Source organism: Corapipo altera, unplaced genomic scaffold, assembly GCF_003945725.1.
Source record: "Corapipo altera isolate COAL_440 unplaced genomic scaffold, ASM394572v1 65, whole genome shotgun sequence".
NCBI classification, from domain to species: domain Eukaryota; kingdom Metazoa; phylum Chordata; class Aves; order Passeriformes; family Pipridae; genus Corapipo; species Corapipo altera.
In genome coordinates, this window is record NW_020884891.1 from 42,629 (window position 1) to 70,106 (window position 27,478).

At 44.6% G+C, this 27,478-nt stretch overlaps 1 protein-coding gene across 1 annotated transcript; it reads right to left on the reverse strand.

Moving 5' to 3' along the window:
• Positions 1-15,811: 15,811 nt before the first annotated feature.
• CHMP1B (charged multivesicular body protein 1B) lies at positions 15,812-26,638 on the reverse strand. Its single transcript, XM_027645423.1, has 8 exons — positions 26,528-26,638; positions 23,855-23,952; positions 22,493-22,639; positions 20,912-20,980; positions 20,569-20,676; positions 19,611-19,654; positions 19,212-19,284; positions 15,812-18,840 (listed from the first exon to the last, which is right to left on the reverse strand). The coding sequence occupies exons 1-8, from the start codon at positions 26,541-26,543 to the stop codon at positions 18,796-18,798; spliced, it is 600 nt and encodes a 199-aa protein (XP_027501224.1). The 5' UTR covers positions 26,544-26,638; the 3' UTR covers positions 15,812-18,795.
• Positions 26,639-27,478: the final 840 nt, after the last annotated feature.

Here is a 27,478-nt window from a genome sequence, read left to right on the forward strand (position 1 = left end):
CTGACCCATATTTTCCACACCCACAGCAATGATTCAGCTGAATGGCTCACATGTTAACACGGATGATTTTACCTATTTGAGAAAAACTGTGCCCAAACCACCAGTTAATCTCCACACTACATTCCCAGGGTGCTTTGTAAAACAGCCACTGCTGGGAGGCGAGTGGCAGAACTTGAGAGAGTAAGACAAAATAATAAATATTAGTTATTAAATGTGCAGCTGGGGGAACCAAGGGTGATATTTACAGCAGGACCATGTGCCTGTAAATACAATTACGCATGTGCTGCTTTGTGTTTCCTCCCACAAACGTTATTTGAAAATTTGTGGCAATTTCAAAGTTCCCAGTTACCCAGTATTATGGTGCTATTTTTAAGTGGGAACGGGGGGAAGTAATCAAAGGGGTTTTTTTAGGGATTAAACTTGCTAAACATGCTCAGCTATTAGTCATTTGACCTTTCTCAAGAGGAGCTGGAAGTTATTTGGGAATATCTGACCCCATTTATAGCACTTAGCAAATAAAACTGGTCGTACTAAGGGTGTCACGTCCATACTCCGGCCGGGATATGGGATGGACTCAGTGCTCAGTCACGAGGGGTTGATTTAAAATCCAAGGAGAAAAAAAAACCCCAGCAATAACGTTTTTAATCAAAGTGCAGTTTTGCTCTCCAGTTTCACCCAGATTTAATACATCCATCAAGGGGGAGCCAAAGGCGTGGAGGGAGCGTCGGATGTCGCTTTTCCCGATCGAAGCACCTCGGTTTGCATTCGATCTGCCGAGGTTTGGGCTGTAATTAGATGATAATTTGTATCACAATTATGCAAAGCAAACGAGGATTGGATGGCAAGATAGAGCAGAACAAATAAGCACCCAGACCATTTGAAATGCATCCAGTGTGGAAACGATGTCCATGTGTGGCTGGGCCCGGGGACATGTTGTTCCAATAAAGCTACAGAAAGGGAAAAGGCCGGTATCGGTTCCTACAAACGTTTCAAAAGCTCATGTTTACAAATTTGTATTGCACATTAATATGTAAACACACACTATTGGAACCAGATGAGTCTGCAATATTTACGTGTCCTTTCCTCTTAGTTTTGAGTGTCTGGTTGTCCCAAAGATACACAAAATCTATGGTGACTCTTTGGGAAAACGGCTCAGAAAGCTACAGAAGAGGTACAGATAATTGCAAAATTATCTGTGGCAGCTCTCCAAGCCCTGGATGGATTTTGGATTCTGGGTGCAGGGGGTGCATCCCTCAGCTCCTATGGGGTTGTGCTCCAAGCACGTGGTGGTTGGGATCATGTTTTGCAGTGCCACAAGTAATGCCTCATTCCTTGGCATTTACACACTGAAGGAATTTTATAATTTTCTTTTTACCCAATAATTTCAAAAAGGAAAAGGAAAACCACCTTCCTTGTAATGTGAATAAAACCTCTGGCTTGTTAATCACTGTTTCTTTGACTGGTTTATTTGCATTTTGGGATGCAAGCTCCAGGCGTCCCTTTCCATGGGACTCACTCTGATCCCAGGGAGTTAAAGCCAGTGGATGCAGCAGTTGGGGCCGTTGGGAATTCCACTGGCTGTGAGGACTTTTGCAGATGTTGGGTATTGCCCTACAAGCTGTTCATGCTTAATAGAGCTCTGCTCTCCCTGAGCTCGTGGAGTTCCTGAATTTTGCAGTTATTTATAAACCCACTTCTCTACCATGTCCCTGCAGTGACATTCCCAAGAAGGGCCTGCTGTCTACTTCCATACATCAAACAATTTCCTCCCAGATTGTTTCTCCTAAAGCACAAAGATTTCAGTTTATTGTAGCAATTAAGTACAAGAAGGAGTCCAGGTTTTGAGAAGGACCCCTTGAGCTTATAAATCAAATGACACAAACCAGTGAGTAGAAGTCAAGACCTTTCTGGAGAAGGAAACACCGGTGATAACAGAGAAAGCCCTGGAAAAATAATACTTGCTGTCTAAGGAGGCAGATCCTGAACAAAAGCAGAGATGGGGGCAGGGGCTGAGGATGGCTTCTGGCTCTCTGAAGTCTGAGGATATATTAGATGCTTTTTTTCCAGATATTTTCAGGCATTTTCTCTTATTTCAAAAGTCTCGCTCTTTCAGGTTTTAGAGAATGGCTTTTTGGAGAAATTCACTTTTTCCTTCTTGGCACTGGCTCCAGATCTCACCTCAGAGCTGGGTCCCAGCTCCAACAATTTCCTCCAGGCCCTGCCCAGCAGCTGGGAGCACTTAGCAGCTCATCCACCCTCCACTCACCTGCCTGAGCCGGCCCTGACAGGTCCATCTGCTTCCAGTCAGGCCTGCAAATAAACGGGGCTCTAAGGGGAGGAAAAGAGTCATGGACTTGTGTGGTGACTTGGAGTTACCCTTGCAATTACTCAGATGATGCTCTGAGGATGGATGGTGCCTTCAGCTTTGGCCACTGGTCCATTGGAGCAGGCTGCTGCCTCCCTTCCCCATGGACCAGCAGCCTGGAAACAGCAAACAAACCCTTTTTTAGTCAGGTTTGGGTGGATTTGATCCATGATTCTGCCCTGGCTGCGCCCAGCTCACTGTGGGCAAGTGATCACTGAGTGCTGTACCCAAGCACTTGGTGGTTTTAACTATCAACTTCCATCCTACATTGCTTTAAACACACTGTGTGTTTAAGGCAGTTTGGACAATTTTGAGGGTGGGATTTTGTTTCATGGGTGTCTTCAACACCAGGACAAGATGAAGCAATCCAGGAGGCTGGACTGGTTTATCCTTAGTGGCACCACGAAGTCCTCCTGCCATTTTAAACTTTAAAAAGAGCATAAATGCAGATATAAATCAACATTTCAAGTGCTAAATGGTTCACATACAGAAACATAGTGAATTAGTATTAAGAATTAATATCAGGCAATGGAGCACAAGGAGTGGAGTCTCCAAAGCTGTGGGGATACTCAAAGGCACCTTCAAGTGAGTCCAGCCCCCATCCTCTAGAGATTTTGGGGCTGGAATTAGTGGGGGGTTTTTCCCTGCAGCAAAAGCATTTCACATGTCTTTCGCTATGAATATTTACCATGGGCTTTATAACCAGAGTCTGTGCACAATAAACAGACTTAACTGAAGTTTACAATACCTGCATTTCTTGCAGCAAATCGCTATGTCTGAAAGTGTTAATAAACTTAAACAGGAGAACTAAAGGTCTTCATAAAATTTGATTAGTATTTTTCTTCCATGGAGATAAAAACAGGGTAGCTCAATATCCAGCTGTCCCGCTCAGGATGTGCAGGTACCTCACATCTCCATCCACCAACAACAATTTTAGGTTCAGCACTTTGCTGAATTCTTCTTTTATCTTCGTTAAAAGTCTCACTGTAAAATTAATCGAAGTTGATAAGCTATTTCCTGTATCGTATTTCTCCCAACGTTATCGATATTGCTAATAAAAATAGATTGAAACAGTATGTTGTAATGTCCAGGACATAAGCCAGATCCTGCTGCAGCTCAAATAAATATGAATTTGGCCTTTGGCTTTCATAAAAGCAGGATAATGTCTCTATCTGGGCTCTTCTAATGGATAACATCAGCCTCCTTTGCTTTGCTTCTCAAAACTACCAGAATCTGAGAATTTAGGCTGGTAGAAGAAATACAACTCTGTGTCCTGGAGATTTTCGAGATTAAATCAAATCAAAGTAAAGTATAGCCCCAAACTTCATTCCCAGCTCAAACAAACCCCAACATTTCCAAAGCCTTTGTGCTTTGGCCGGGCTGACACTTCTTGTGCTGGACCTTGGAATTGCAAATGAGAAGCTCTCGAGGGATGTGATGGGAAGGGGAGGACACGGCAGAGTTCACCTGGGTTTGAACAGGTCCAGGTGCTTCACCCTTGGTGCCATCCCTCCTTCCCAAACTGATGTCCCCACTGTCTGAGATGGTTTTTAGTTAAATTATTGGTCAAAGAATTAGGAAGAAATCCTTTCCTGTGAGGGTGGAGAGGCCCTGGCACAGGTTGCCCAGAGAAGCTGTGGCTGCCCCATCCCTGAAAGTGTCCAAGGCCAGGTTGGACGGGGCTTGGAGCAACCTGGGCTAGTGGGAGGTGTCCCTGCCCATGGCTGGGGTTGGAACTGGATGAGCTTTAATGTCCCTTCCAACTCAAACCATTCCATTAGTCCATGAAATGGGTTTGGGAGGTGTTTGAGCCACATGTGCCAGCGAGGATCTCTTTCCTCTGCCCAGCTCTTTCCCCCATTTTGAGGATCCTGTGAAGAGTCAGGATTTCCTTAGTCCAACATGTACAAACTTAGTCCAGCATGTTCCATCTGGGAACGCATCATGTCAGCTCCTGATCCAAGCAGGGTGGTTGCCAGGTCTGGCTGGTGAGACAGCCAGAGCACCCTGCTCCAAACTGGAGCTTCCCAAATGACCGACAGACCACTTATTTCTAAATTGGTTTTGAGTATCATTCCTGCATCTGGATCCAGGAGCCATAATGAGCCATAAAAAGGAGGAATTTCACTGGGTAGGTCTCCTGGACACAGAACAGAGCAAAGGATGGGAATGAGATCCAGCTCTGTCCAAGCCAAAATTTTTCGGAGGAGATGGAGATACCTCTGTTGTCCATCCCGCCTCAGGTTCGTGGTACAGGGATGCTCCTGCATCCACTGGCATCTCCTATCACCCCACATCAGATCCAGACCCTGCTCAGAGTCTCAGTGGGAAATTGTATCCAAATCTTCTGGGGCTCCTTGGAGTTGCATCCCCCACCAGAGCCATGGCTCGGAGATAGCAGGGATGGTCGGTGTCCCACGGCTCTCCCTGTGGATTTGCTCCTCAGCAGGTGAAAACACAGAGAGCAGATTTTCAGGTAATTTGTCAGCTTAAAAAAAAAAAAATGAAAACATCCCCTGGGCTGGAGAAAGTGTTTTATTTGGTGAAATTGAGCTTGGTCAGTTTTGATCCTGACATTCCTGCCCCGACAGCCACGTGGCCCCCACGCTTCCATTCTTCCTCCTTTTTCTTAAAATAGGACACACCTGTGAGGAAGGCGAGTTCCTTCAAGACATTCCTGATCTGGAGTGTATTAAAGCGATATTTTTGTTTTGTATTTTTGATGATTTGCTCCAGTGATAACATAATAGCATAAGATTCTGCCTGGGACTGATTAAAACATTTCTTTTGATCAGTGCAGCAGATTGGAACAGTTGTTTATTACTGGACAAAGCCTGGAGAGAAGGAATTAAAATGAAAAAAAAGAGCAGAAAACAGGAACGGCGCTGGGCGGCTGTTGGGTTTGGGAAAATCCTCTGTTCCAGCCGGGGTTTGGGAAGTGAGAGAAGGGAAGGATGATCCATCACACTGATGGACAACGGCTGAAAAGCCGGGCCCTGGCTGTTAAACCACACGTGGGGGGAATAAAAGTAATTTCTCCCTCTCAGGACACACCAGTCGCCCAAATCATCACTGATGAATTTCTAGATCCAAATTTACCTTTTCTCAGAAGGAAATTTCTCAGCTACCTCAATCACCGAGGGTTTCAAAGCCACCTATGTTTTAAAATATGAGACTTAAGTTAAAACACCTCCTTCTATTTAATTTATTGACCAAAGGCAATATTGTTACAAACCTACACCATCTGAATGTAAATGTGTTATTTTGCTTTAACTCCAGTTCCTCTAAAGGCTTTCAAGACTATAGATTTTAATTATGTGAATATTTTTAATAAAATCCCTACTTTAACTGCTGGCAAGACTGTAAGGGAAAAAACCAATAATCTCTGGCTCTGTCTCTTTGACAGAATAATTCTTCAAGTTTGCATTTGCCACATAGCTGCAGCTGTGACCAATAACCCTCTGTCTTTATGATTCTCCAACTATATGAAATGAAAATGAACTGGAAATGTTTATGCCACAAATGGTGTGCAACACATTAAACAGATAACACAGCAAAGGGTTTGCTTGAAACAGGGGGTTTCTCCTCCAGCAGAGCCCCTCTGGAACTTCATCTCCCTATTCCCAGGCAGCAGAAAGCCTCGGACACATCTCAATATCTTCATTAGGGAGGAATTACTCCCATCTTGCTGTCCCCAGGTGCCACTGGAAGCGGAGCTTTGTTTCATGTGGCCAGTTCCAATTCCTGTGTTTATAGCAGCAAATTCCTTGGCTTCCTGGGACATTTGGAGATAAATCTATTTTGGGGCTTGTTTGCTTCCCCCTGCCTTTCCCCGCAGCATGTTTATAAGCTGCACATTAATTCCTCGCTCATGCCTTTGGAATTTTTCACCACTTTCAATAAAAAAAAAAAAAAAAAAAAAAAGAGGCTTGATCATATTTAATCATCTCAACCCAACATACTTCTGCTTGTTTGCACCGATCGATGAGCTGAGCTAAATCAAATTCTCTCAGGTTGTTCGTTCCGAGGGGCTCCATTCCCAGCGCCTGCACCTGCCCCGTGTTTTCCTTGCAAGGCGACACCCCTGCCCGGCTCCGCCGGGAAATGCCGGGGCTGCGGAGCCGGCTCCTGACATGTGTCTGCAAATCGATCCCGGGATGGGGAGAGCCCGGGGGGGCCAGAGGGGGGGGAGGGGGGCAGAGCTGCAATTTGGTAATTTGTTTCATGTGTCCCTCCATGTCCAGCCCTGCACCGTCAGCGCCTCAGGAGTGTAAAGAAACAGCTTGTTCCTAATTTGTGCGTTTTTCCAGTGCTCCCAGACACAACCCACGGGATTTCACCCCGTGCTGCTCCCTGGACACCGAAACCTCAGGATGGGTTGGGTTGGTAGGGACCTTAAAGCTTATCTTGTTCCACCTCCTGCCCTCTTCACTAAACCTGGTTGCTCCAACCTGTCCTCGGACACTTCCAGGGATCCAGGGGCAGCCACAGCTTCTCTGGGCAACCTGGGCCAGGGCCTCCCTACCGTCACAGGGAAGAATTCCTTCCCAATATCCCATCTGACCCTGTCCTCTGGCAGTGGGAAGCCATTCCCCCTTGGCCTGTCCCTCCAGGCTCTTGTCCCAAGCTCCTCTTCAGCTCTCCTGGAGCCCCTTTAGGCACTGGAAGAGGCTCTAAGGTCTCCCTGGAACCTTCCCTTTTCCTGGTGCTCCTGAACTGTAAATGGTCAGAACTGCCCAAAATCACCCCCAGTGTGAGCAGAACTGAGCTCAAACACAGCGATGTTGGCAATTCCTTCAGCGTGGAAGTACAAATCACCTGGGGCAGGCTTGGAAGAAACCCCTCCTTGGTTCCTTGATCTGAACATGTCATATTATTTCATCTCCTAATTCACCAAACTAGTAGAAGATTCAACTCTCTGACTACTGTGAGTTATTAATTTAAAATCAACTTCTTGTTTGACTCTTGCTGCCAACAGCAGGACAGTCCTAAAGGCAGCAGCTCCATGAATCCCCTGGTGAATCTCCTTCAGGAAGCTCTTCTGCTCTTTCCATCACAGCATATTAACACCAAGCTGTCTATAATATATAACATATACACCCATGGAGTGCACTCCCGAGGGATTTCTGCTGCTCTGGAAGCAGCTGGAGGCTGTGCACAGTGTCCATGTCCTTCTGGCATCTCTAAATCGCACTTGGATGAGAAACCAAGAGCTGCTCACAGTGTTCCTCTGCCACCACCAGCCCAGCAGCTGCAGGAGACTCATCCCACACCAGGAACATTCCAATCCCACACCAGGAATATCCCAATATTGCTTCTCCTGGTCAATAATCAAATTTCTGAGCTGGTTGCTAATCACCTGTTCATGAACATGTTTTGCTGCAGCTTGAGGAATGGAAAGTCCCATCAATGTTGCTCTAATATTTCAAAGTGTTGGGAATCATCACTAATTGTCCCTCCAGAGAAATCCAAACCACCTAGACATCACCTGCAGAATAAAACAATTACATTTAAAGAAGCACATTGTTGTTTTGGGGTGGCTTTTTCACTCCAGGCTGCTCTTAGAGCAGAGTTTATCTCCCTCCCTCTGTATGGCAGCACAAATCTGGCCAGGGAGGGAAGGAAGTGAAGTGTGGTGGGAGCTGTCAGCAGCTCCCTGGGATCTGACAGGGTCCAGCAAACGCTCCCCCCACCCTGACCCCACCTGTCAATCAGCTTCTGGGGGGAGCAGCCCCTTCCCACCCTCCCCCTTGGCGAGGAGCTGTCATTTATCATTATTTTGGGAGGAAGGGGCTGGGAAGGTTCTCCTCACCCCCAAGGTGCAGGCAGAGCAGAATTTGAGATGATGGGTGGGGATTTCCCCCGGCACAGATGGGAATAAGACCCGGAGCTTTCCAGGCTGTACCAAAAATAGTGGCCCGATTTCAATCTCAATTAGAGCCTGGTAACCCCAGAGTATAATTCAGGAGGCAGCTTCTAATATTTCAGTTCAGGATGAAGAATAATATCCCACTTCCCGCTCCGCAGCCCGAGCGATTTTCATTTCATGGGGGCTAATCCTGACTCCAACATGTGTTTGGTGAGGTGCTCAGGGATGTGAGGGCACTAAAGAAAATATGGGAAAAAGCTGTGTAGGAATGGCTGTGTTGAGGTCTGTGAAGCCTGGAATCACAGAATCATGGAATGCTTTGGGCTGGAAGGGATCCTAAAGCTCACCCTAAAGCCATGGGCGGGGATACCTTCCACTGGGCCAGGTCTAACCTGGCCTTGGACACTTCCAGGGATGGGACAGCCACAGCTTCACTGGGCAACCTGTGCCAGGGCCTCCCCACCCTCACAGGGAAGAATTTCTTCCCAATATCTCATCTAAACCTCCCCTTTTTAAGTTCGAAGCCAAACAATGCTTTCATTTATTTTTTTGGATGTCTCTATCACCACAAAGCTCCGACCAACAGGCCTTATGGAGAAGAAAACAAAAAATGCAAAACCCCTTCCAGATTTATTCTGGAAAACACTCCCTTTCCAAAGCTTCCAGTCAGTATTATCATCCTAATAATAAATTAATTTAAGAATGATTATTTTAAAAAGGCTGTCTAAAGAACATTTTGAATTTTGGAAGGTGAGTCTCAATCTGATCTCATTCTGATGACAAAGGGAATTGGCTTTAGCATTTAAATTAACATTATTATTCCATAAATATCATATTTATCAGTTACATGATTCACCTGTGAATACTTTTTTAGCATTTAAAAGGACAAACTCGTACAAAGGGATTGATCCCTTGGGTGGAGAGAGGGGGATGCTAGAGGTGCAGGCCAGGCATGTGCTATTCCAACAGCAAAATACTGATTTTCTAGCCCTTTTTTAGCCTATTACTGGAGATTCCTGGGGTAGAAAAGCTCCTTCAAGGTTTCTGCCCATCCATGGCCCTTCCTGCAGCTTTGGTTCATCCATCCAAGAGAGAGGGCTCATGGAAAAGTGCCCCCTCCCTGCACCACAGGCTTTCCCCCTTTGCCATAGGAATCATTTCTTTGTTACTTAATCATCTGTAATTATCTCCTGGAGTAAATTCTGTTGGTGCATCAATTTTCAAACACAACAGTCGTTTTTATCAGTCATGTTTATTTAATTTTAGCTGATTAGCACAGAACCTAACAAGTGGCTTAGACTAACAGTGTGTCACTGCCCAAGTATTTTGTAGGTAACAAGAAGACATGGAATAGTGCACATGTTGCTTTGTCTGCATTAATCTATTTACATTGTAATTCTTCAACTGTTTTTAATGGCTGGTTCAGCTGGAAGCAATTAGTTGTCTAAATTAAAGCCACATTTCTCACTTTGTGCACTGGGAGGGGTTTCAGCCGTTGTCTTTCCCTTGCTTTTTGTTTCCCAAATCAAGACGGATCCCATTTGAAAATGCATGAAATCCTATTGAGGGGATTGAGGCGGGTGTTTGGAGCCATGTTCCCGTGTGTTTGCCTCGAAGCCAAAGGCTTGGATGGGCCACAAAACGCTGTGTTTGAAGTTCAGCTCTGCTCAGGGCTGTCAGCAGGAGCCGACCCGGCAGCCGGGGCAGCTCCAAAAGGAGTGGAGGAAAGCCAGGAGAAGACAAAGCACTGGATGTTCTGGACTGTTCTGCACAGGCTGTGGCCCTTTGTTTATATATTAATTAAATTCACAAATAGGTTTGTGCTAAGCATAACATAATTCATAAGCGTTGGATCTCACCTTCTTTTTTAAGGAAAAAAATGTCCCATTTTTAAAGCAGTCATGGAACACTTGGAGTCAGGCTGATGTTGCTCCTGGTGCTCATCCCGTCTCCACTCATCCTTCTGGCTCAGGATTTTCCAGGTCTGGCCTGAATAGCACACTTTTCTCCCAGATATGTGTCAAGTCTCACAAGAGACCTTCAGCTCACTGTGGAGACTCACAAGGCACGCAGAGCTGTGGGATGTGAAGGGTTGTCCAGCCCTGGCACAGCTGCTCAGGGAAGTGGTGGAGTCCCCATTCTTGGAGGGGTTTAACAGATGTGTGGATGTGCCACTTGGGGACATGGGTGGCCTTGGCAGGACAATTGGACCCAATGAACCTACAAGTCTTTTCAAACTAAACAATTCTATAATATTGCAATCCAATGTCTTTCATGAGGTTTGGACCCTCTGTGCAAGGTGAGAATTCTTCCTTAAAATGTACTATTTATTACTGTTTATTAAAAAAATAAAATAAAATGCTCTCCATGCAATGACTTGGAAATCAATGCATGAAGTCAATGACCTATGAGGGCAAGGAAAGAAAAGCCCCACTGTGCCCTCCATTGACTTTAGAACACCCTATAAAGTGGTACCCAGTGCACCAGCCTGGGAACGGGGATACCCCCAGAGAAAACCAGAATTTGAGTCACTCTCTCCCATGGCAGTGCCTGCAGGGGCCATGGGACGCGTTTCTGTAGGGGCTTCTTTGAATTTGACACATTTTATTTTCCTTTCAGCAATAAAAATTAATAAAAACTCACATGTGGCCTCATCCAAACTGAGTCTTCTCTTAAGTCAGTGTTCAAATAAATCAGGTTTGGCCCAGAATTACTCCTGGAGAAGTGCTGAGCTGGTGATCCAGTAGAACGGGGTGACAGAGATGGCCACCGCCCTGCTTGCTCCTCTTCCTGCCCACCTCCAAACCCAAGGGCAGCAGCCCCAATGGAGAGTTTTCTGCCTTCTTCTGTTTGTCCCAGCCTGAAAGTCCCTCAAACACTTGTGTTCTCCCCTCTCCTCCCTGTCCCATCTGTCCCTCATTACATGCTCGGGCTGAGCCCTGCGCGGGGTCGGGTTGCAGGGAGGCAAAGGTCAGAGGAACCTCCAGCCCACACTTTGCCATCAGTTGATTATTCAGATAACAAACAACCTGAAGACTGAGAGGGCTTCAGACTGGACCCTGTCACTGCAGCAAAGGAAAAGACAATATCTAAATCCTCCAGGCTCCCTGCTGCCCTGAATCTCCCAAAAATAATTAAGCAACCAGATGGTGTTTCGTGGAGCTGGTGCAGAGTTGCTGCCTGGCCATAGCCTTCTTGCTTTTAATACAGTGCCCAGCATTAATCAAGCAGTTTAGGAGCATCCTGTATCAGTTGTACAAAACAGAGCTTCAATGATTTACTGTCAGATTCTTTCAGCTCCTGTTGGGCTCCTGTTTTCCTTTCATGTGGGGAGCAGGGTCAGCGGCAGCACAGTCCTGCTTTCACTTGGGCAACATTTGCTGCTGTCATTCCGGCCCCGCCGTGTTCATGCTCCCAGCCCTGGATGCTAATTGATTTTAGGGAGCCCATCCATCAGTTAAATTTAGGAGATCACCCACCAGGTTTGCTGCTCACTGTCAAAGGTAATTCAATTAAAACTCCACAAGTGTGACTAACCAGGAGATGGGGAATATGTTCAGCAGCTGTGTTGCTGTGCCTTCTCCATCCTATTGTGTCTGTGCCCCAGCCATACACCTTGGCTGGGTAATGTATACAACAGTAGAAAAAAATTAAGCCCAAATTGGGCCTTCAGGATGCAAATGTCTGAATTTAAAAGCTTCAGCAAAGAGAAAACCTTGAGATGTGTTGAAAGGCAGCAGTGCTTGAATTAACTTGTTGCATCTATAGGGGCGTGGGGTTTCTAAAATAACCTTCAAAAGAATCCAGTTTAGATTTTAAAATACATTGATAGTTTGGTTTCTCCTCATTCCTGCCTGTAAATTCCCAGTTTCCCCTCAGGCCTCACTCAGAGTTGATATGAAACCATCCAATGGTTTCCAATCATGGAAAGATGCTTCTGTTAAACCCCCGAGGCTGAGGATTTTTGGACCCCTCCTGTCTGACACCCAGGATTTGCCTCTCCTGCTGCTGCCCCCGGGCACTCAGATGTGGTTTGGCAGTAATTAAGCGCATCATTAACGATCCCATTGCCCACCACGGGACAAAATGGTGTGTCTGCTTAAGAGATTAAAGGAAAACATTCCCTGAAAAGAACAGGTAAACAAGACACTCATCCCTCAACCTTTCACCCTTAGAGACCAAGGTTCACATCCCACTGGAGCACAAATAAATAGGGACTGGACTCCCCTGAGTCACTGCTGGGGGTTTATAGTCATGGTGAGACTATTCCAGAGCCCAACAGAGTTGGGGATGGGAGAGGATGGGTGGGATGCAGACTTGGAAGGGGCTGGGAGCAGAGAAACCCCCCTGCTCAGACGGCAGCTTGGATTTACTCCCAGTAAACACAGTACTGACAGTGGCTCCCTAAAATTATTCTTATAAAATTAATTAGGTACCAATGGGAGTTTCCAAGAGCTTCCTCTGCACAGGTCCCATTCCAGCAGCCCCTTCTGCATGAGTCAAACCCCGAACAAACACTGGGATTTCCAGCTGGTTGTAGAAAATAAATGAGCTCCAGTGACTTCACAAACCCCTGGCCTTCCTGCACATATTTACAGTATCAGTATCCTGAGAAAACATTCAGACTTCCCAAACATCCCCATAAACCTTTATTAAGAACTTGGGGATACCTGGCCTATTTATTACTCCAACCACAGGCTAAATGAAACTGTAAAACTTCCAGAAAAGCATTAAATTTGGAAGACAACCCAGAATATTCTGTATTTGCTGCTTTAAACTCGACAACTCAGGGTTGGTAAGTATTAACCTTTATATTTTTCAAATATTTGGATGAAAAAACAGTGCTATTGTTAAATGCAATAATTGCCACTAATATATTATTACCCTGCAGAAAATGTTGTAATTATATATTTTGCATGGAAATATGAAGATTTTAAGCAACGTTCAAATACTTACAGCGACATAACTGGGTGAGGAATGGCTTTGATATACAGCTGCTGCCAGGAATCCTCTTCTTCTTGTTGCTGCTCAATCTCTCCCTTCCTCTGGCATTAATAAATTAAGGCACCTGCTCAACAAATCAGCAGGAATCTGGAAAATCATTATCACTCCAACACGGAAGCGCTGCCCATCGGGACAGAACAAATGGGGTATGTGGCCTACATGGGACTGCAAAAAGGCTTCTATTTGTCAAATTACCAGAGGAAAAGTTGATCTTACTGTTATGGACTTTATCCACTTCCAGGTCATATCAATTAGTCACAGCAGGCTCGTGGAGACTGGAACTAATTTACAACACTCTGAGCAGGTCCCGCTTCTCCTACGGATTTCCAGGCACATGTTGGGGCTTCCAGACAGAACCTGGAACTAAAAAAACCACAAGCAACAGAAACTGAGCTTAATAATTCCGGTATTGACCCATTTTACAGCAAGAGAAGCAAAGCCCTGCCTGTGATAAGGATAAAGTGAAACAGAGACTCCAGGATTATGTTTATCTAATCTTTGAAAAAAAAAAAGTCTTAAAAAATGTAATTAAAAAACACTGAGCATTTTTAACAGAAGTTTTTAAATGTTTTCCTATCCCTGACAGCTCATTTTGACATAAAATTGATTGTAAGAAAGAATTATGAATCAGATAGCAAGGAAATTAAATTGAGCTGATTATTATCTTGTCAGATACACGTAGCAGTTGATACAGAATGTTCATTGCTTTAGACTTTCACACAAGGACTGTTTCATTCCTTAATAAATCCAGAATATCCTAAGCAATACACACAGGGAAACAGCTTTTAGTTTAGAAATATCCAATATGAAATATTTTTATGGTCTGAAATCACCCTTATCCAGAAAGGGCTGAGAGCAGCCTGTCTGCGTGAGATAGGCCAAGTCCGGCTGCTCCTCACGGCGTCAGACGACCTTGGAAAGCTTTTCCAAGAGCCAGGATCCTGCAGTGCAGTGATGTTCTATTTTGAACTGTTTAGCACAGCCAGAGATCCTTAATAAGGAGCAGCAAAGGGAAGCAAGAGCCTGCAAAAAAATCCCTCCCTGCATCTTCTGCCGAGCTCAAACGGCCCAAGTGGCACAGAAATTAGTTACAGATTGTTCGTGTTGGTCCTTTCCCTCATGGAATGGTAATGAAGGGACCTGCTTCCGATACAAGCAAGGCCACTGACCCTTCCCAGGGCTTCAGTGGAAAAGTATTGTTTGGAAAAAGAAAGCAGGGAGTCTACTGCTGCTGTGAGCTCAAAATGAGCCTGATGAGAGGTGGAGGCTGAAAAGTGCAATGAACTACAGAGAGATTATGAAATTATATAAACATATATATCATATATTATAGAGTTATACAATAACATATCATTAAAATATATTACTATATAATAAATATAAATACGTGAATAGTTAATGTCTGATTATTCTATATTTCTATTATTACTATACTATATAAAAATGTTATCTAAATATATTATCCGAATATATATAATATATATTGTATATTATATATATTATCTAAAGATATAAATTATCTAAATATATATGATCTAAATATATAAACTATCTAAATATACAAACTATCTAAATACATATGATCGAAATACATATTAAAATACAGATACTATAAGATTATCCCATATGAAATTATTGTCAATACTTCATCAAATCAAAGCTCATCAAGCCCCCAGTAAGACAATAAATTTTACTGATTAAATATATTTCCATCAGCCCACAATATTTCCCCCTGCACAAACCAGAATTATCACAGGACAAAAGCAGAATGAGGCAGTTCAAAAACGCACAGCCTACCTAAAAATGAAATTTAAAAGCAAGTTTAAAGCACAGAGTTACTCACTATCACACTCCTAACAGGTCTTGAAGACCCAAATTAATGGCTAAAGACAGCAAAGGGATGTTCTGAGGAGGATTTAGTGAAGGCTGACACGAATCAGCCCCTGCCAAGTGCTGCCAGGCTGGATCCTCGGCAGCCCAGCAGCTTTTTAGGCCGGGATCAAGGCCCCAACACAGGCACATCCTCCCGGGAGTGGATACTGCCGAAAACAAAGGTTCCATAGGAGACAGTTCCTTAAACCAGCCGCTTTCCCCTTAAGAATCTCAACCAGTAACTTCTGCAGCATCTACAAGAGCAAAGCCTGAGGCTCCCTCTGCTGGTTCCCAAACAACAGTGGAAGGGAAACATTAAAACTGAAAAACTTCAGGTCTGGGAAGGACAAACCCAAACTCAAACCCACACCCACACCATCTCCTGCCACTTTTTCACGTGACCCCTCGTTTTGTATGTAAGGACAGAAAACCTTCTGAGATGTTTAAGCTGGAGGGATCACTCCACATAAGACTAAACATTTTAAAAAATCATTAAATTGTTAATAATTAGAGTTTATGTTGTTATACTTAATATTATTTACTCCCTAATTTTGCCAAATCTCTCTCTCAGCAGTTCCCACTTTATTTTCTTCTTGTTTTGATCCATCAATATTTAATTTTCTGGTTATATTCTCACAGGAATATGATGGCATGTGCTTGTTTATCCCTGTAAGAGACCTGTAACAGCCACACACTCAAAATAAGTTGTCTGTACAATTTTATTTACCACCTGCAGTTACATTTACAAACTGTCCCATACAAGTAAAGCAGTTTTCAAAGTGAACTTGACCAGAGCTACAAAAATTATTTTCTTCTCTATATACATCACCAGCTTCAGAGTTTATTTCTATGCACAACTGCTGATTATACTTAACAAAAAGTTGCTATTTTTTGGCTCTGAGGATCTCCACAAAGGCAACTCAATCATTTGATCCCATTGCAGTCATGAAATTAAAGTTCTTGTTCTGATTTTCCTTCCCTCTCCTTTCCTCTGAAGCTCTTCATGGCTTTGTTTTGGAATTCTAATGGAGACAAAATGTTACCACACACCAGCGGTTTTAGTAACAGAGGGAAAAAAAAAGCTGAGCAAAACCATCCAGCAACATTTCAAGCAATGTTTCACTTTAGATGTTCCTGCTGGTCACATAAATATTGAAATATTAGCAGGGAATAAGTTCCATAAAAGCACATAAACAGATTTAACATGAAATGAACTTGTACAAACACAGACAATTTACAGGAGACAAAACAAGGTCGGAGTGAGGAGCCAGAGCTGCTCAGGGAAGAGAAATGTTTTGAGGAGCCCGAAAGGGAGGAAGGATGAAACTCAAATATTGCTCTAAGAGTAATTTTGTTTGAAGTATTTTCAAAAGACATGAGAAAAATATCCATATTTGAATATATAACTGTTAAAACTTGGTGAATGCAGCTCTCAGACACCACTTCCCCAGGAGAGGGCAGGAGATCTGCATGTAGAAGCTGTAGAAGCTGCCAGGCCCCAAATCCTGGCACGGCTGGAATACACCAAAATTCCTGGAGTGAAGCCAACAGGGCAAAAATTCCCTGTTTCAGACACCTATTTCTTCCCCAAGTCAGCTAAACCTGCCTGGCTCTTTGCATCATAGTCCCCCAGACTTAACCTTAATTAGAACTAACTTGATTAAGTCAGTCAAGCCGTTATATTTTAATTCCTCTAAAGGAAGAACACTGGAAATCTGTGGGGTCTTAGAGTTCACCAGCCTGGGATAAGATCAAAACTCCAAACCAGACTGTGCATCACCAATAAAATAATGAGTTTATTTAATATTTATCTTGCAGCAATCTCAGTCTCAGCTCTTTACTTTTAAATTCCTCCAAGGCTCACAGGACCTTGGAAAATCAACCATGTGGGAGCTCAGTTCCAGAATGGCCCAAACCCAGCCTAAGAGCAGCATGATTTTTAACTTCTTTAAAAAAATTTTAACATAATTTTAAATTAAGCATCATTCAAATAAGCCAGGCAAGGCAGCTGGAGCTGTCATATTAAACACTGAAACCCTCAGCACTTCAAGGACAGCTCCAACAAACCACAAAGCTCAAACAACCACAGAGTAACTCTGGTGAGGAGTGATTCCACAGCAGGAAGTTTCTAGCAATATCATGATATGAAGTAACTGAATGTACAAAAAAAAATGAAGTAAATCCAGCAAGGCAAAGGCACACACACAGTTACCTCAGCTGGGGTAACCTGTTGCATAGATACACCATTATCTGGTTACACTGTTCAGAAGAAAATGTAGTAAATAGTCCCTTTCCTAAGATGTTGTATTAATAATTTGAAGGGATTGTAGCAAAATTATGTGGGTTTTAAACATCCTCCAATTTCTCCTGTTTACAGGAGGAACACTCAAGGTGTTTACACTTATTTTCATTTACACAAGTGAAAAGATCACATTTTAAACTAGTTGTTTTAGTTCTGGCTGCCAGTGTGAGAGAGAATTCCACAACATTTTAGGTTGTTTTGTCTATCTTACTTTCCTTATCTTATTTTCACAGTAGCCTTGATCACTTCAGTATGTAACACCCTGCTAAACCTTTGGAGTGAGTTGGGTAACACGTTCCAAATAAAGTCTGAAACTGCTCTGAAATGTTTTTGCACGTTTTCACTGAAAAATCCTGCTTGAATAAAAAAGTGAAGTGTTTTATTTTCCTCAAATATTTCCCCAACACTGGAAAACCCACGTGACCCTGAACACCAGGCAGTTAAAAACCAAACCCAAGCCTGATGCTTCACACCTTCCCTCACCCCTACAAAGACAAAAACATAAAAATGAGCCCAAAAAAATCAGGAAGATAATTTGAAGTCACTGCTTATCACAACACATCACAAGTGGTCTCAGCTACAAATTTCTACAACCATTTTTTACTTTACAACTGCAGCGAGAGTTTGAAGCTCCTGGGAGCAGCCAGACCCTCCTTCTGTGCAGAAATAGAAATTGCTAAAATGAGCTCCTCCATACAACTGGAATATTACAAATCATCTTATTTTATCTGCAGAGAGCAACAGACAAAGAGTCAAAAAATATATTTAAGTCCTTCTGTGTTAAAGTGATGCCAGCACAAGTCCCCAGTTATATGAAATCAGCTTTTGGTAACTTATTTTTGAATGAAACTGCTAATTTTAGCACAATTACCTCACCTTTAAAAGACTAAAAAACCTCAAAAGTCCACTTATTTGTTTCAACAAGTGCATTTTCCATGAAATCCATGCTGTCCACCCCTGTGTGTTCCAGGAGTTCGGCTCTGTCAGAAAATTATCTGAACTGAACCATCAGTTCTCCAGCTGTAAACAGTTCTCTTAATTTTAAAAAATCACCTCATAATTTAAAATATATCTCAATGACACTCTGCTTGGCTTTGAACTAGAATGTACAAACATTAGTGGCTGAATTGGAACATCAACTTGAATTTGTGAAAAAAGCTTGCAAAAAATAGATCAACTTCCAAATGTACAGGAAAGGACATCAGAGCTGATATTTTTGGGTCACTTAATGTATTTTAGAAAGAGTAGCAAGCGAGGAGTGAAGTACCCTATATCACAAATATTCAAACACTAAGCCAGACTGTTTACATCTCCAGTGCAGTGCAGGGTTAGTTCCAGAAGGGAAGTTTGGAAGCAGGAACAAAGAACTGCAGCTTTGTTGAATTAAACTTGATCCCGTAGGCGGGCGAGTCTCTGTGACAGCTCATCCTGCAGGACCACCAAACACAAAGAAACCAACCATCAGCAACACCAAAATCAATCTCTGCCACTTCATGTCCAGCTGATATAAAATTCTTTCATGTTTTAACAAGATTTGCTTAAGGATGGCTGTGAAGGAGGAGTTACAGGACACAGAACTATGAAAGAACCAGGCAAAAATATGTCTGAACTTCCTTCACTAAGGAGACAAATGTATAGTTAAAATTATTTTGATAGCAAGGCTGTTGTAACTACACACTGTTTCTTTGGGACAGCTGAAATAGAAATATCATTCAACAACAGTGCTTTGGTAGAGTGAAGCATCAGTTCTCACAGCATTTCTCTAGAAAACAGTGATCTCAGGGAAATCTGACATTTACCTGTTCTGCTGAGGCAACGCTTGTACCAACAGAATCTGTCTGTCCTTGAGGTAGTTCCATGTTCAGATCAAGGCTAAGAGGAAATACAGAAAAAAAGCCAAGTGAGGTATAGGTGGGTAAAGGGGAAGAACAATAACTGACAAGCAGAGGAGGAAAACACTGAGGAATACTGAGACAGTATCCCAGGAATGCTGTACTCCAGCTCCTTAGACCAGCTGGTAACTCTGACTCACTACCAAGACAAGTCATACGTGTCCAGAGGTGAAAGGAAAATGGTGTTTTAACTATGCTTCCAAGAGGCAGACATAAAAAGCAAGGGGATCTGACCTTAAAGAAAACCAGGAAGGGTTGTGGGAACCAAGACTTAGTCAAGAAATGGACACTCAAGATTTTACCTACCCTGCTTCATCTGCCATTTCCTGCAGCAGCATGTCCACTTGGTTCTGAAGGAAAACAAAAGGGATTGTTGCATTTGGAGTTTCTGACAACTGTTAAATCTTCTGAGAACAGGAACTATTTGAACAAAACTGATTTAAAGGTAAATGTCTTTTGCAGAGCACTTTTGTGCTTAACCACCAGAAGGTATGACTCAAAACTAAGGAGTAGAGGTGACATTAACTGAACTCTGGCTTGTGAAATGATGCTTCTAAAGAAATCAACTTCTCTGCAAAAAAACCCAAACATATACCTGAGTGTTTCAAGTGCTGAATATGAGCTATTGCTTTGCACAACATGGAAAAAAAGCCCATCTCCAATAGATTTGGTTTATAGGATTTGGGCTTAGGTTTATTTTATTTATCCCCAGTAAATTTCTCTCACAAATGTTCTATTACAAAAGCTGGTCCTTGTGGAACAGCACAAGGGGACAGTTGCTGGGAATTCTTAATAAGCACTGTTTAAAGATTTGTTTTAGTGAACACATGTGCATAAACTGGAAGTAGGTAATTACCAACCTCTCATTGCATATAACACTACTAATTTGGTTGTGACTCATGTAATTTTGTTAATATCAGTGAGTTAGAACTCACAGCATATTCTGCTTTGGCAATGCTGCACTATTCTCTGGTGCAGAAGTTCATTAAAACTCATGAAAATGCTGCTTATTCAGTAGGAAGGTTACATTTTTCAAGTTATAATATAAAATAATAGCAAAAATAGGCTAAAATACATCTTTGTGATCCTCTGCACTCGTAGCAACGATTTGAAACAGTCTCTTCATCACAAAGGAACAAAAACCAAAAAGGCTGCAGTGGCTGATATGTCCCAAAGTAGGCAGAATGAAGAGAATCAGACATTTCCATCCAGTTTAGACATGCAATTTAAGGTCACCTTGTTAAAAATATTTGACTATTCTTACTTGTGGTGTTGTTAACGTCGTAGTGTTGCTCATTGTGTCTTCCATCTGTTGTGTCTGAACATCCAGTGTTTCAAACTGATGCTCAAATTTGTCCATTAGTGCAGAGATCTATAAAAAATATGAATCACATCAATAAGCTGCAGATAACAAAAGAAATACATCTCAACAAAAACAGAATCATACAACAAGGACAGGCAGCCTCCGGAGATCAGAAGCTTCTCCCCCTTCCCTCCCAACCTCACTGTGAAAACTTTTCTCTTGATGGAATTTCCCTTTTCAAAACTTGTGTTCATTGTTCTTTCTGCTGTGGACGTGCAGCTTCAAGAAAATGAAGTTTATTTACCTTTTCCAAGTTCATGCTCTTCAACGTGGCATCCATGGACTTCACCACCCCTGCCATCGACTTCGTCACCTGAAATAAGGGCAGGGAAATTATTACAAAGAAAAATTAGCAATCCTTCCCTGTGAGGGTGGGGAGGTCCTGGTACAGGTTGCCCAGAGAAGCTGTGGCTGCCCCATCCCTGGAAATGTCCAAGGCCAGGTTGGACAGGGTTTGGAGCAACCTGGGATAGCGGAAGGTGTCCCTGCCCATGGAGGGGGTGGAACTGCGTGAGCTTTAAGGTCCCTTCCAACCCAAACCATTCCGGGATTCCATGATTTCTTACCCAGCTCTCTTATCCACAGAGCTTTGGCAACACTAAATAGCAGGAAACACCCTATATCCATCTGGAATGTCACTGTTTTAATAGCTTCTGCCATTTCAAACTCTATAAATTAACTCAACCACTTGAAATACACATCCTAAGGCAAAATTCACTAAAAACTGAGGTTTACATGGCATTAATTTTTGTGGACTTGAGACCCATCAGTGTTAAGGGACACACTTGGTACACAGGTCACATGGCACAATAAACTCTCAGTAGAGCAGTTTGCCTTAAACAAGTGTCTGTGTTAAGAAAGATCTCTGGAATCCCAAGTCCTACGCCATGACTTGATGCATTGGGAAGGGGAGAAGTATCTTGGCAAAACAATCTTCCCCCTGAGCTAAAAAAGATCTCTGGAATCACAAGCCCTATGCCATGAATTGATGTCCTGGGAAGGGGAAAAGCACCTTGGCAAAATAATCTTAAAATCACAGAATCATAGAATCAGCTGGGTTGGAAGGGACCTCCGAGATCATCAAGTCCCACCCTTGATCCAACCCCACCTGGTTCCCAGCCCATGGCACTGATGCCACATCCAGTCTCACCTTAAACACCTCCAGGGACGGAGAATCCACTACTTCCCTGAGCAGCCCATTCCAATGCCTGATTACCCTCTCTGGAAAGAATTTCTTCCTAATATCCAACCTAAACCTCCCATGGCACAGCTTAAGACCAAGCCCTCTTGTCTTGCTGATCGTTGTCTGGGAGAAGAGACCGACCCCCAGTACAGGCTACACCCTCCTGTCAGGGAGTTGTAGAGAGTGAGGAGGTCTCCCCTGAGCCTCCTCTTCTCCAGGCTCAACAACCCCAGCTCCCTCAGCCTCTCCTCACAGCACTTGTGCCCAGTCCCTTCCCCAGCCTCATTGCTCTTCTCTGGACCTGCTCCAGCCCCTCAATATCCTTCCTGAGCTGAGGGGCCAGAACTGGACATAGCACTCGAGGTGTGGCCTCATCAGCACCGAGTACAGGGGAAGAATCACTTCCCTGGACCTGTTGGCCACACTGTTCCTGACACAGGCCAGGATGCCACTGGCCTTCTTGGCCACCTGGGCACACTGCTGGCTCACGTTCAGCTTCCTGTCAATCCAAAGAGCAGCTGCCAGAGAAATTCCAGTACCCGCTTTACTACTGGCTACATCTAAACCAAACCTGACAGTGCCCAGGTGGTTCTGGACAGCATGTGAAGCAGCTGAGGGGTGTCCCTGCCGGGAGGGCTGTACCTTGCCCATGGTGACAGCAGTCTGCACCCGGGCAGCCACGGCGTCCACGCGGGCGCTCATGCGCAGGAAGTTGATGGCCTGGTTCTTCTGGCGGATGGCGTTCTCCGCGTGGATCCGAGCCACCTCCATGTTCCCCTTCTGGATGGCCTGGGAAGCGAGGAAAAGAGGGATAAAAAAAAAAAAAAGAGCCTTTTAGCCTTGCTTACTCTTGCAAATATGGTTTCTGAGTAGCCTGTTTCGTTTCTGAAATAAAACCATTGACTTGTCGCTATGGTTTTTTCCATTAAAAGAGATGATAAACCTTTCCCTCCTCCTGCTGGATTCCAAAATTTGGATATGAGAAAAAGAAAACTGCTAGGTTGAAACAAAAGCCTTGGGCTAACAGAGACTGGGGAAAACCCTCAATCTAGAGTCCAGACAAGGATCTATTGATGTCATGAGTTTGGAATGTCCTGTCCAAGCCTGGAGAAACCATGCCCTGATTTCATCAAGCCAGTGCAGAAGACTTATTGTGTTTTATCTCTCCCTTTGTGTCCCCTGGATCCTGTGCATTCTGCAAACCTGAATACCTCTTTCCCCCATGTAATCCCCCTAAGATAAGATGGGTTTTTCGCTATGATGTAATTGTTAAGACCCCAAATTCGTTAACCTGGGTTTTTCATCCACTGAAACCCCCTGTTTGTAATAAATTGTAATAGTTACAACCCCCTGTTCAATATGTAGACCCTAAACCCTTTATGACTTGTGAGTCCAATAAAGCATTCCAGTTTTCTGCCTCTGCTGGGATCATCGTACTTATTGACTCGCTACATCCTCCCCCAAACATTTTCAAGATTTGAATCCCTAATTTCTTTTCAAGGAAGATATCTAGAATGCTCATCAAACAGGAGGGTTTACAGAGCTACAGAAACATAACTTTCTATTCCTCAAACCATTTTCAGTCTCAAGATTCAGATACAACCACACCAACTGTATCTCATGGACAAAAACAGAGTTAAATAAATTTCTTCTCTCTTCACTACCTCAATGACTCAAAAGCTATTTTGAAGTTCCTCTCCATAAGCCCTTTTAATACAAGCTGAGAAACATGAAGCACTTTTAACTTTGAGAACAATAGTCTCTAACAAAATGCCTACAAGACAATCCTCTTGGGAAGCAAATTCCACAAGCTGTCCAGGAGGATACACGAGAATTTATCCTCATGTTTATTAATAAGCATGGGAAGATTTATAGTCATTACTTTAAATCCCAGACATTGACCACTTTATTATTAGCATGCACACCAGGGAAATGATAAAACACTACAAGTTTTCCTGCTGTAGTAGGTAAAAAACAGATCTAAAAGGCTTTTTTCACACTTACCTTTTTAATTTTGGCTTTCTCAGCCTTTTCTTCTTTGTCACATTTTTTGGAGTTCCTGTTGAGCTCCTTTGCAGCAAACTTCAAATTAAACAGGTGTTCTGCAGTGCAAGTCAAGGCTCAAGAACAGGATTGATCCTTCAGTTGTAGTATTTTCTCTCCTGTTTGAAGTGCTGCCAAACCATGCATATACTGTGCTTCCCCATTAGTGACATTAAAACTTGGAAAATGTTAGTTAAGCCCTTGAAATCTGCAGGATAAGGAGACCTACCAAGCTGCTTTATAGTGCCACTTAATATCTTGATCCAAAATGTACAGCCATAAAAAAAGTTCAGAACCCAAAGTGGCTCCATTTAACATGAGAGACCTCCTTCAGACTGATAAATACAACCAGGCAAACATCCCCTAAGAACTGAGAGTTCTTCTCTGCTGTTTACTTTCACTCACACACCCAGATCCTGTGACTCTCAGTGAAATGATGTGCTTTACTGGCCCACCCGGAACCTCCCCATCCGAAAAAACCCCAAAGCAATTGAGGAACAGGATAAATGAACAGTTTAACAGCAAAGTAGCTCAGCTGGCCATGCCCAGGCACAGCCCAGCAGGCAGAGCTGCCCTTCCCAGCCGCAGGAGGATCCCAGATTTAAAGAGCTCATCCAGTTCCTTCCCAGCCCTGGGTCATGTGAACAGTCCTGGACTCTGACAACTCCATCATCTGACTTTTGGGCAGAAAATATTTAAGGCAGGAAGAGAAAGTTTTTAAAAAGAAAAGTCTGAGTCCTGCTTAAGCTGAGAGCTCTAAGAAAACAGTAAGTCAGGCCTTCAACACGACTTAGAATGACTGCATTAAATGTTACTGACAGAGAATAAAGTGTGTGCTGTGGAAATAACAATTAAAAAACATTCTCTCAAAACACTGTCAATGAAAGCTTCCAAATAATATTAATCTTTCTCAAACAAAATGAAAGTAAAAAGTTTTGTAGGCTTCTTTGCTGCCACCTTTGCTACCCCAGGAGGAAGCTGCAGCAGGTACTAAGATACTTAACAGTTAAGCGGAAGCACAAAAGCTAAAACATTACAGGTACTTGAGGCTTCTTCAATATTTCAAGTATATAAATTATTCCACAGCTGCTTTTTGCCTGCAGACATGAGGAATGTCTTTGATATCCTACAAGCAATCAAGTAACGGATGATTTTGCATTCAGGATATTTACTAAGGTAGGTACCAGTAGCACTAAAATTGCTACTTGTATTTATATTTGCTTTAAAATCCAGGTCACCATCCCTTTCAGCAGCAGTAAGTGTATGCTCTGAGCCACAGATCAGGTAATTACCAAGCAGGAAAGCACTTTTACGTTGTTCACTATGGTTAGAGACCAGAACCACCAGGCAAAACATGACATCACCTATTTATACTGATACAGCACTTCAGAGCAGTTTATTTTGAAACAACTTCCTCAGTTACTCACTTGGGGCATTAAAACATCTCACCTGCCACCTCCTCAGCTCTCCCATTCCTGAGCAGCACATTCCTGCTCCTCCCTTGAAGTGTCTTTCTCAATGTTCCATAACCCAAGTGAAACACAACTTCCACCAGGGTTTGTGACTCACAGTCACCTGCTCCAGCCTTCCCTCGGTCCCTACACAACAACTGGCAGCTCCAGCACTGCCTACACATTCCACCCACACCAAGACCTCTGGAATCCACATGGAGACCTCTGTGATCTTTAAGAAGTTTCTGTCCCTGATCATTAAGATGGTTTTGTACATCAGGGAAGTTTAAATCAGCCCACACAGTGTTTTCTCTGTGTGTAAACTCTCCCCAACAGCAGGAAGCACAGCTGGGAGTGTCCACAGTGCTGTGTGGGGGAATAGCCCTACTGACATCACCCCAGTCCATGTGCACGTCTGGTGTCCCTGCTGCCCAATTTACACTATTTATAGTATAAACTGTGTTTTCTTCCTCAGGAACTGGGTTGTCCCTCCATCCACCACAGCCCTGGGAGCAGCAGCACCGCCTGCCCCTCCTCTGCAGAGCAGCTCAGGCCGCCTGGCCATGCCTTGGGAAGAGACACTGAACCTCCCACTCACTTCCTCGGCCCTCCAGGGTGGTCAAACCACAGGATCACAGGATGGTTGGGGATGGAAGAGACCTCTGGAGATCATCCAGTCCAAGCCCCCTGCCCAGGTAGGGTCACCTGGCACAGGTGACACAGGAATGTCTCCGGCTGGGTTTGGAATGTCGCCAGACAGTGAGACTCCACACCCGCCCTGGGCAGCTCTGCCACCCCGGACATAAAGAAGCTCTTCCTCATGTTGAAGTGTTTTAGCTGTGTTTTCGTTTCTGGCCATTGCTCCCCGTCCTGTCGCTGGGCAGCACTGAACAGAGCCTGGCACCATCCTCTGACACTCCTGGGAGAAATCTGTATGGATTGATGAGACCCCTCTCAGCCGCCTCTTCCCCAGAGAATTCAGAGAGCTCAGCTCCTGCCAGTGTCACACCCAGCCCTTCTCCTCCTCCTCCTCCTGCCCCTCGGACCCCGCGACCACCGACCTGAGGGGCTGGAATCGCCTCCTCCTTCCCCAGGGGCTCCTCCCGGGCGGGGAGGCCTCGCTTGCCACGTCCCCACACCCCGTTCCCGTTCCCGGCCCGGCCCGCGGTCCCCCCGAGGATACTCTCCATGTTGGACATGCTGGCGGCGCCGGCCGGGCCGGCGGGGGCGGAGCGGGACCGAACCGGGCTCGGTTGCGCTGGGCCCGGGGCGGCGGCGGCTCCTCCGGCGGCTCCGGTTCCGGGCCCGTGACGCGCCGGGGCGGGACAGGACGGGGCGGGCCCGGGGCGGGGACGCGCCTGCGGCCTTGGCGGGGATCGTTCCTTTCCACCCCCTACCATGGTCAGGGCCGCCTTCCACCAGCCCAGGCTGCTCCGAGCCCCGTCCAGCCTGGCCTTGGACACTTCCAGGGGTCCAGGGGCAGCCACAGCTTCTCTGGGCAACCTGTGCCAAGGCCTCAACACCCTCACAGCCAAGAATTCCTTCCCTGTATGCCATCTAACCCTTCCCTCTGGCAGTGGGAAGCTATTCCCTCTTCTCCTGTCCCTCCAAGTCCTTCTCCAGCTCTCCTGGAGCCCCTTTAGGTCTCAGCTCTCCCTGGAGCCTTCTCTTCTCCAGGTGACCCCCCCAGCTCTCCCAGCCTGGCTCCAGAGCAGAGGGGCTCCAGCCCTTGGAGCATCTCCGGGGCCTCTTCTGGACTCTCTCCAGCATCTCCACATCCTTCTGATGTTGTTCCCCGGGGCTGGAGGCAGCTCTGCCGGTGGGGTCTCGCCCGAGGAGGCAGAGGGGCAGAATCCCCCCCTGCCCTGCTGCCCACGCTGGGGATGAGCCCAGGGCAAGGGGGAACGGGTGGGGCTGGGGCATCTCCAGCCTCTCACCCACCATTAATAAATATATAATGATATTTTCTGCTGAAGCATCTCAGGCAAACCCTGCCAAGGCAATGATGTATCTCAGCTGCTAGTTCCTCACAGGGAAATGCCTGTAGGAATTGTGGACACGGTAATAACACAGGAGGAGGCACGTAGCAAATAAATGCACGCTGCACTAAGTGTGGCAGAAGACACTTGAGCAA